This window comes from Pelophylax lessonae (genome assembly GCF_965119305.1).
Source record: "Pelophylax lessonae genome assembly, chromosome: 2".
NCBI classification, from domain to species: Eukaryota; Metazoa; Chordata; class Amphibia; order Anura; family Ranidae; genus Pelophylax; species Pelophylax lessonae.
The window spans coordinates 63,055,633-63,066,851 of NC_138769.1; the positions used below are offsets into that span (position 1 = coordinate 63,055,633).

The 11,219-nt window shown below is 41.8% G+C and overlaps 1 protein-coding gene across 1 annotated transcript in view; it reads right to left on the reverse strand.

Annotated features, from left to right (window-relative positions):
- Positions 1-4,143, reverse strand: part of LOC309547953 (uncharacterized protein) — a gene marked incomplete at its 5' end in the record, with an annotated part of 43,815 nt that extends 39,672 nt beyond the window's left edge. Inside the window, 4 exons of the mRNA XM_082247948.1 lie at positions 20-100; positions 320-400; positions 1,064-1,141; positions 3,994-4,143. Of these exons, the coding sequence (XP_082104074.1) occupies positions 20-100; positions 320-400; positions 1,064-1,141; positions 3,994-4,143 (390 nt within the window). The remainder of the gene's footprint in view (positions 1-19; positions 101-319; positions 401-1,063; positions 1,142-3,993) is intronic.
- Between the last annotated feature and the right edge of the window lie 7,076 nt (positions 4,144-11,219).

Consider the following 11,219-nt stretch of genomic DNA (forward strand, 5'->3'; position numbering starts at 1 on the left):
TTTTCTCAAAAATATTTACCTCTGTAACTGATGCCAGCTCTGCTTTACTTGTAGCCTCCATTTCTTCATGTTGAACATATTGTTCTTCTCCATTTCCTGTCTGTAGATAACAGACACTGATCACTAGTCAGGCATAAAAAAAAAAGAACTCAAAAACCTAAGGTTCATTAAAAAAAAAAACACTGCAAAGAGCAACAGTAACATAAAAACTTTTGAAAATTAGAGCCACCAACCACCAGTTTATTGGTGGAAAACCAGTGAAAAATGATTGCTTATTGGCTGATTGGTTTAAAAGTGTATTGTTTTCTCAAATATTTACCTCTGTGACTGATGCCAGCTCTGCTTTACATGTAGCCTCCATTTCTTCATGTTGAACATATTGTTCTTCTGCGTTTCCTGTCTGTAGTTACAAAATGGAAATGGCAGTTGCTTGCACCCACTGCATCCTTACCAACCACTGATGTATCCTGGACCATTTAAAATGGATGGGGAGGGGGTTACATCGTTGCCTAAATATGGCCACTTGATTATATTTTAAACAAAGCAGAAGGCGCTTTTAAGTGCATTAATAAAACACGTTAATGACAAGGAAGGGTTAAAACACTTACAAGATGGAAATGAAAGACAGGCATATCAATTAATTCATAATGTCCAGTGGGATGCCTCCTGGGAGTAAAGAAAGCTGCATGTGGAAGGTCCAGCCGACCAGCAGTGGGAAACACTATGTCTCTGATCCAAGATGAAGAGCCGTGCTGTCAATTCCAGCATGGAATACAGGCAAACCATTCAAACCATTGGTTTGATTGGTCTGAAGGAGTGACTGGGCATGCTCTGAAACATGTCTTGCCCATTTTGACATCACTTTCGGTTGCCTGTATTCCATGCTGGACCTGAAAGCACGGCTCTCCGTCTTGGATCAGAGACACATAATGAAGCTACCCTGGGGTTCCACAGAAGCCTGGTTGCAAAAGGTAGCACAGGATAGTGAAGCCAGGAACAGTATAATAGCCTTCAAGCCTTGGATAGCAATACTTCAGTTTTTTTTTTTTTGGCTCATATTTACCTCTGATGCCAGCTTCACAGTATTTACAGCCTCTATTTTGTCATCTTGAACATAGTGGTCTTTTTCTCCATATTTTGTCTGCAGTTGACATAGACACTGATCATGATCACCAATTAGGCATACATTAAAATGTTTATTAAAATGGTTTATTAGGGTTTATTAAAAAACAGTACAAAGAGCAGCAATGCCATGCAAAGTATATAAAATCAGAGGCACTAATCAGATTGCAGTTTATTGGTGTAAAACCAGTGAAAGATGATGGCTTATTGGCTGATTGGTTTATTTTCATTCGGATACTTCTAGTGACTGAGAAAGCAGTCAGTATCGGTATTCTGAATGGGGTGGCAGGGTACCTTTTTCTATTACTAATATTTAGTTATAAATACCACATCCTTGTGGCTCCAAGGATTACAGACCAGTGGCTTTGAAATCCCATGTCATGAAGATGGTCCATGGTTAGTACATATGTGGGCCCCTTGCAGTTTGCCAACCAGTTTAGACTGGGAGTTGATGATGCTAGCATCTTCATGCTAAATTGCATGTATGCACACCTGGATACGCCAGTGAGCACTGTGAGGGTCATGTTTTTTTTACTTCTCCAGTGCTTTTGATTAGTGATGTCGCAAACATAAAATTCGTTGTTCGAGAACGGCGAACGCGAAAATCGGCGAATGTTCGCAAACCGGCGAACATTGCGAACCGCCATAGACTTTAATAGGCAGGCGAATTTTAAAACCCACAGGGACTCTTTCTGGCCACAATAGTAATGGAAAAGTTGTTTCAAGGGGACAAACACCTGGACTGTGGCATGCCGGAGAGGGATCACACAAAAAAAAGTTCTTAAAAATTGTAATTTTTTGATAGAGAGCCAATTATTGGAAAAATTTAAAAAAAAATAAAAATAATGTATATATATAATAATATGGATTTAGCATCTGGGGGGTCTAAAAAGTGTACCTGTGAAGTTTCAGCTCTGTAGCATGTCCGGAACCAGAAAAAATTACGAATTAGGGTTAGGGCTACGGTTAGGGTTAGGGCTAGGGTTAGGGCTATGGTTAGGGTTAGGGCTATTTTTATGGCTAGGCTTAGAGGGTTAGGGTTAAGGTTAGAGGGTTAGGGATATGGTTAGAGGGTTAGGGTTAGGTTTAGTGTTAGGGGCTAGGGTTAGGGTTACGGTGAGATACTTAGGGTTAGAGTTAGTAGCCCTACCGCTACCCCTCTAACTCTAACCCTAAGCACTAAAAATAACCCTAACCTTAGCCCTGACCCTAACCCTAGCCCTAACCCTAACCCTAACCCTAACCCTAGCCCTAACCCTGATTCTATTTTTTTTTCTGGTTCTGGACATACTACAGAGCTGAAACTTCACAGGTACACTTTTTAGACCCCCCAGACAATAAATCCAAAGACATTTTTTTTTTAAGTTTCCCAATAATTGGCTCTCTATCAAAAATGACAATTTTTAAGAACTTTTTTTGTGTGATTTAGTGTCTAGGGGGTCTAAAAAGTGTACTTGGGAAGTTTCAGCTCTGTAGCATGTCCAGAACCAGAAAAAAAGATAATTTTTCAGTAGAGCAGGGATGGTGGGAACCCCTTTTACACCTATATGATCTTTTTTTCCTGGTTCTGGACATGCTGCAGAGCTGAAACTTCACAGGTACACCTTTTAGACCCCCCAAACAATAAATCCAAAGAAATTTTTTTTTTGTTAAGTTTTATTTTTTTTTTTAAGTTTTCCAATAATTGGCTCTCTATCAAAAATGACAATTTTTAAGAACTTTTTTGTGTGATTTAGTGTCTAGGGGGTCTAAAAGTGTACCTGTGAAGTTTCAGCTCTGTAGCATGTCTAGAACCAGAAAAAAAGATAATTTTTCAGTAGCGCAGGAATGGTGGGAACCCCTTTTACACCTATATGATCTTTTTTTCCTGGTTCTGGACATGCTGCAGAGCTGAAACTTCACAGGTACACCTTTTAGACCCCCCAAACAATAAATCCAAAGACATTTTTTTTTTGTTAAGTTTTTTTTTTTCCAATAATTGGCTCTCTATCAAAAATGACAATTTTTAAGAACTTTTTTTGTGTGATTTAGTGTCTAGGGGGTCTAAAAAGTGTACCTGTGAAGTTTCAGCTCTGTAGCATGTCCAGAACCAGAAAAAAAAGATAATTTTTCAATAGAGCAGAGATGGTGGGAACCCCTTTTACACCTATATGATCTTTTTTTTCTGGTTCTGGACATGCTACATATATATATATATATATATATATATATATATATATTAAAAAAATACTCAAATACCAGCCCTCAAAGGGGCTTTTGGGGACAATATATATATATATATATATCACAGAACAAAAAAAATTACACAAATACCAGCCCTCAAAAGGGCTTTTGGGGACAATAGATATATATATATATATATATATATATATATATATATATATCCAAAAAAAAACTCAAATACCAGCCCTAGGAAGGGCTTTTTGGGGTGCTGTCCTTACAGCAGGAGTGTACCAAGAACACTGGCTAACAAGACCGGGAACTGTCCCCAGCTATAACAGCAGCAGCAGCACCAGCACTTTCCCTGCTCTCAGTAACACAGAAATGATCTAAGATGGATGCTGCCCTTGCTTATTTATAGGAGGTGGGAGGGTGTGGGAGGGAGGTATGCTGATTGGCCTGGAATGTGTCTGCTGACTGTGATGTTCAGGGTCAAAGTTTGCCTCAATGATGATGTATAGGAGGCGGACCGAACATCGCATATGTTCGCCCGCAGCGGCGAACGCGAACGTTCGAAGTTCGCCGGGAACCGTTCGCCGGCGAACCGTTCGGTACATCTCTACTTTTGATATCATCAGGTCGGGTCTCCTGGTCAAGAAGCTAGCAGCTATACAGGTTAATGTCTCCCTTATGTCATGGATTGTTGACTACCTGCTTGGTAGACCACAGTATGTGCATTTGCATGACTGTGTGTCTGATAGGGTAGTCAGCAATATTGGGGTTCCACAGGAGACAGTTCTCTCTCCCTTTCTCTTTACTGTCTTTACCACTGATTTCAGCTACCAGACAGAATCTTGCCATCTTCAGTAGTTTTCTGATGACTCAGCGGTAGTGGAATGTATCAGAGATGGGGAACAGACTGAATATAGGGCTGTGGTGGAGGTGTGAGGATAATCATCTGTACTGTATCTAAATGTGATTAAGACTGGTTGTGGATTTGAGAAGGAGAAAGGCATCGGTGACTCCTGCCTCCATCCGAGGAGGGGATGTGGATGTAGGAGAGACAAGTAGCTAAGGGTACACGTAGATAATAAGCTAGACTGGAGCCAGAACACTGAAGTGCTCTATAGGAAGGGTCAGAGCCGCCTCTATTTTTTGAGGAGGCTGAGGTCTTTTAATATCAGCCAGGTGAAGGTAAAGATATTTCATGACTCTGCAATGCCCAGTGCTCTCCTGTATGTGGTGGCATGCTGGGGAAGCAGGTTAAGGGTGGCCGACACCAACAGACTCAATAAACTGATTCACAAGGCCCATGATATTTTTGGATTGTAGTTCGAAATTTTAACAAAAGTGCTGGAGAGGAGAATGTTGTCCAAGGTACATTCAGTCTTAGGCAACTCTTCCCACCCACTCCACAATACACTGGTCAGTCTGAAGAGTACCTTCAGTGATAAATTGTTACAATCACGATGCACCACAGAGCAACACAGGAAACCAGTGTTACCTGTGGCCATCAAATTATATAATTCTTCTCTGTAAGTGCTAGATTTGAAGATTTAATCTGGTCTATGATCCAGATTTTTATGTAGTTTTTTTATACTGTGTTGGTATTAGCTTAACTATGTGTAATAATTTTTAGGGTAAAGTTAAAGAATTTGGTGTAATATTTGCATTTTTGTTATTATTTATTGTGTTTTGGTGTTATTTAATCTATGTAGCATTTTAATAGGATGGTATGGTTTATTACAATATATTATTCATTTAGTTTTAATTTGTTTTAACTTGCTGTTATTGGTAATCTTATTGTTAATAAAGTGTAGTGTTTCTGTTACGGTAAATATTTTGATGTTGTGTTGTCTTTGTTAAATATAACTGTATCTTAATAATTTCCCTTTGGAAATAATCAAGTATTCTAAATCTGAATAAAATTATATTGAAGAATATTAGGCTGGGTAACCCATGAGAGAATAATTAAAAGACACTGCAAAGTGGCAGCACTTGCTGTTTAGTGGCCATCTCTACAGAACCAGGAGCTCTGCAGTTTCTTTCAAAGTGATTATAAATATAATCTATTAAGACTCAGCTCCTTTACACGGGTTGTCAGTGTAGTGCTCCTGTAGCGCTGATATCCTTTCTATATTGATGTGTGTCTGTATACTGTAATGGAACGTCTGTGGACATTGCTATGTTTGAGTAGTTGGAGCCATCTAGTGACCAATACTGGTAATGCAGCTATGTTTTTTTTTCTGAAAGAGACAGGAAGGGATTGTTGGCTTGGTGACCTACCCATGAACACCTTCTTGTGCAGGGCATGCTGGGTAGGGGATTAAAGTGGCCGGAGCAGCCATTTTAGGTCTCTTGGAATCATGTGGCCTGCCTGAGAGGACCTGTGGGGAGACGGTCACCAGATTGCAGAGACCCAGAGACACTCATCCAAGCATCGGAGGACGGGATCCGCCCAGTGGGGTGAACAGAGCGATTGGTCCAGCTGATGGAGAAGCAAGTTTCAGTCACCGGACAAAAGTCACCACACAGATCCTCTATCCAGTGGGTGAGCGGGTAATGGCCCACAGTTTGTTAAATCTCACATGCAGTTAGACTCACATACAGGCCTCACTGGAAATTATAGTTCCACGAAGGAGCAGAGCAACTGATACTGAGAAGGTTTGAGGCCTATCTACCAAGAAATGTTTAAATAGTTGTTGCAGCTACACCAGAATCATTTTAACTTCAATTTAATTCACCAAAACTGTTGATTACAAATCACAAGGAGCCACTTTAGCTAGCGAAGAAAAGAAGATCCAGGACTAAGTACTCCAAAAAAGTGAGATCTCACACATAGCTTATAAAGTAGGGGGAGCTCCCAGGTATAGACATATATATATATATATATGTATACTGTTTCTTTATAATTGTTTATATTGAAATCCATTGTGCTGTTGTATTATCCTGGAGTGACAATACAGGTGTTTTGTACTATCTTACATTGTATTGTTTTGCATTGCATCACAGCTGTGCCAAGGGGATTGAGCAAAGTTAGTGGGGTTTATTGGTAGAGTGCAGGCCCAGATCAAACCCAGATTGTTCGAATATCTTGTGATGCCATTCGGGCTATGCAACGCCCCTGCAGTTTTCCAACGATTTATAAACGATATTTTTAAAGACTTACTAGATGTCTGTGTTGTGGTATATCTGGACGATATACTTATATATTCACGATCCCTGTCTGAACACATAAGACATGTAAGACTTGTACTATCGAGATTGCTTGCACGTAACCTTTATGTGAAACTGAAGAAATGCTTGTTTCATAAAGACGAGGTACTCTTTCTAGGCTACATCATATCCAAAACAGGAATCGAGATGGACATGAGTAAAATATCCTGCATTCAGGATTGGCCTACACCAACCACACGCAAGGCGCTACAGCGATTCCTGGGATTTTCAAATTTCTACAAGAAGTTCATTAAAAACTTTTCTGCTATTGTGAGACCCCTCACACAGCTCACTAGCATAAAAAAAACCATTCAAATGGTCAGAAGAAGCCAATAAAGCTTTTCACTTGTTAAAGACAAGGTTTACTTCCGCTCCCATATTACGCCATCCAGACCCATCCCTCCAATACATTCTGGAGGTAGATGCGTCAAACATGGCAGTAGGAGCAATACTCTCCCAACGACCAACCCACACTTCACCACTTCATCCAGTCGCCTTTTTTTCTAAATCCCTAAGCAGTCCCGAGATAAATTACCCCGTGGGTGAAAAGGAACTGCTTGCTATAAAATTGGCTCTGGAGAATTGGCGACATTTACTCGAAGGCACCCAATTACCAATAATTATATACACGGACCATAAAAACCTCCAATATCTTCAGACTAGCAAAACTCTCTCGCACCGACAGGTACGATGGTCACTATTCTTTCTAAGGTTTAACTTCCTAGTGACTTACACACCTGCAGATAAGAACAAAAAGGCGGATGCACTATCACGACTAACTGAAGAAAACTACTTTGAAATCCCTTCCGTTCCTATAATACCTCACAAACGCATTATTGGAGTTGTCCGTTCCTTGAAGGAAGAGGTTTTGCATGGTATAAGTTTGGATTCACCCCCATCACAACTAAATACTGATGCAGAAGGCTTCCTCTACTACAACGACAAACTTTACATACCACCTACCCTACGCACCAAGATCTTGGAATTATCTCATGATGTGCCTATGGCAGGACATATGGGTATGACAAAGACTCTTAATTTGATTTCCCGGCAATTCTGGTGGCCTGACATGAAAACATCTATACAAAAATTTGTCTCTTCATGCAATGTCTGTGCCAGGTCCAAAATTGACACTACGAGACCATCCGGTCTACTATGCAGTCTACCAATACCCCAAACTCCATGGGAAGTTTTGTCCTTGGACTTCATCGTAGAATTGCCTCTTTCCAAAGGATTTAATACCATCTTGGTGTCAGTGGACCATCTGACAAAGATGGCACATTTCATTGCTATTCGCAGACTACCTTCGTCCAAACAAACGGCAGAACTCCTGATGAAACATGTCTTTAGATTACATGGTATCCCAAAAACTCTTCTGTCTGACCGTGGATCCCAATTTATTTCTAAGTTCTGGCAAGAACTATGTCACATACTACGGATCGAACGGAAGCTCACTTCTCCTTACCATCCGCAGACCAACGGACAGACTGAAAGAGTCAACCAATGCATCGAGCAGTATTTACGTTGTTACACTTCTTACCAACAGGATGATTGGGTGGATCTTCTCCCTCTGGCAGAATTTGCCTACAACAACGCAACCCACAGTACAACCAAGCAGAGTCCGTTCTACTTGAACTATGGGTTTCATCCCTCTATTCTTCCACCACGCATCCTTCCTTCAAACAACCCAGTAGCCTCAGACTATCTTACCCAAATAAAGGATTCTCTGGGTTTATTAAATACTACCATTGCACACGCTCACAGTCAACAAAAGAAGTACTATGATCTTCGCAGAAGACCTTCTCCACAGTACACTATCGGGGACCTCGTTTGGCTCTCAACAAAAAATTTAAGACTGAAGATCCCTAGCAAAAAGCTTGGACCTCTGTTCTTGGGACCTTTCCCAATCAAAAAACTTATTGGAAAAGCTGCAGTACAGCTTACATTGCCAATAGACCTAAAAATCCATCCCATTTTCCATGTGTCGCTACTGAAGCCCCATGTTCCGGACCAAGGAATAAGGCCTAATATTCCACCTCCGCCTCCTGTACAAGTTGAAGGTGGAGAAGAATACGAGATAAAAGAGATTCTGGATTCTCGTATCTACAGAAGAAGACTTCAGTACTTGGTTAGATGGAAGAACTATGGGCCCCAAGACGACACCTGGCTAAACACTTCTGAAATACATGCCCCTAGATTAATTCGCAATTTTCATGCGAGATACCCAGACAAACCAGCTCCAGAGGCCTTCAGGAGCCGGCCTTAAGGGGGGGGTATTGTAATGTTCCGGTACCTTTGGTACCCTAAATTACTCTTTTCACAAGTGTATGCGCCCCACCATTCTCTTTTGGAAAGGTGCGCATACACCTTTAAGACTGAAGCTGTCATCACTCAGCGCCGGACTAGATGGCTATTTAAATCGCCGGTTCTCACTCACATGTGTTCGTTCAAACACCCTTACCTGGATGCTAACTTGGCTTGAAGCTTTCGTGCTTGCAAGCATACCTCGCTGACGGAACCTCGCTGCGCTGATCCCTGCATCCCGCTTCCGGATCATCCGCTCCTCCTGAACCAACCTTCGGCTGTATTGCTATTAGTGCTAAGTACCCCGCAGGGGAACCCTCTATAAACTTATACTAAGCTTACACTATCTAGCTCTGCATAGTAAAGACTATTTATCACATCTGCATATCTAGATTGCTAGCTCTTAAGACTACTGCTACTTATTCCTGCACTGGGTTGATCTCTCTTGTATGTCCACCTGCTACTCTGTCATCTGCTACCATACATGATTGCTAAACCTACTTGCATCCATCTGCTACTGTCTTACCTTCAAGTGTCTGTCACCTACCACCTCCACTCAACCTGTCTCTTAAATCTTCATCACTGTGTTACTACATACATAAAGTCACTCTAGGAACCAGCTTGTTGAGTGTGTGTATTTACTAGCTGAATTAAGACCTTCCACACATGATGAGTCATTGAGGTTGGGAATGGTATCTCAGCATCTCTCTTACATGACTACTGAAGTGGAATATTTCTGCAGCTGAAAATCCACACCATACATGAAACACAGGAGCGTTACAGTATTCCCCTTACAGATTAATGTTCGGCCGTGAAGCCCGATTACCAGTGGACCTGGCTTTTGGTTCCTCCTTGGATCACACATCAGAGACCTCCCATAGAGGGTATGTGGACAGGCTGCGGAGGAGCCTGAAGATAGCTTACTTGCAGGCTCGAGCCACTTCGAACTCGAGAGAGAACAGGAACAAGAGGAACTTCGACCTGAAAGTAAGAATTCAGGATCTTCAACCAGGTGATCGGGTTCTGCTAAAAAATATAGGCATTCCGGGCAAGCATAAGTTGGCGGATCGTTGGAGATCACAGCCCTACGTTGTGTGTAGGAAGCTACCAGGGCTCCCAGTGTATGAAATCAAGCCAGAAGGAAACACTGGGCCAGTAAAAACCTGGCATCGGAATCACCTTTTACCTCTCACAGAGGCAGTCAGGATAAGCACAGAGGGGGAATCCCCATCCACATCCACTGATGTGTGTAGGCCAATAACCAGGTCTCAGCTTGCACCCTCTACAGATGAAGATGAGGAAGTGGAGATGAGTTGGCTGTGGCCTCCTGAAGCTTCAGAAACAGATGCTGATATCTCTTCAGCTGTAGAGGAGGATAATAACGGAACTCTCAGGGCAGAGGCCCCAGAATTTGTGCCGGCAACTCATCCTGCAAAAGAGCCCAGTACTCTTATTTACTCTCCATCTTTAGTCACTGAGAGGAGGGATGATGACATTTGTCAAAAAGGAATGGACACTCCAAAAGTGCAAAGAGCAAAGAGAGACATTCGCCCACCACGCAAACTGACTTATGATACATTGGGTGAATTCTCTGAAGCATCTCAGTTTGTCAGCAAAAGAAACCTTGAACTGCCTGGTCCTTCTACTTTTGATTCAGTAGGGGACCGCCCCACCTCACCCCTTGGCACATCTGTACCAGACACGGTAGTTTCAGCTGTGAGTGCACAGGATAGCTTCCCATCATATGACAACTGGTGGGAAGCTCCTCTGTCTGTATTGTATGACCGTATAGAGGCTAAAATACAAGATAGAGCTAGCAATTTGAACCTCTTTGGAGGACCAAAGAGATAAAGTAGGGGGAGTGTGTAGCGCTAATATCCTTTCTATATTGATGTGTGTCTGTATACTGTAATGGAACGTCTGTGGACATTTCTATGTTTGAGTAGTTGGAGCCATCTAGTGACCAATACTGGTAATGTTGGTAATCAGTAGGTCAAGTACCGCATTGTTTCTTGTCGGTACATTCATCATCTGACCTATAAAATTGTCCTGCAAAACATTTAGGAACTGCCAGCCTTGGCTGAATGCGCGGTTCCTTCTGCCCAGTCTATATCTGGATAATTAAAGTCCCCCATTTTAATGACACTTCCCATCCTTGCTGCCAATCCTATCTGTGAAAGGAGGTCCGCCTCCCCCTCCTCCCTCTTTGCCTTTCTCTGAATCAACTGTGGGTATAGGATTGTATATATAGAGGTTTTCTATTTGTATGTGTTTTTTTTTTCTTTGTTGATTGAACTGGATTCAACCAGATTCATTGTGTAACTATATAAGCAACAATGATGTTGCCGCTTTTGGCTTCAGGGCTATCATTTTTTGGCTTTTAACCTCCTTAGCGGTATTCCCGAGTGTGGCTCGGG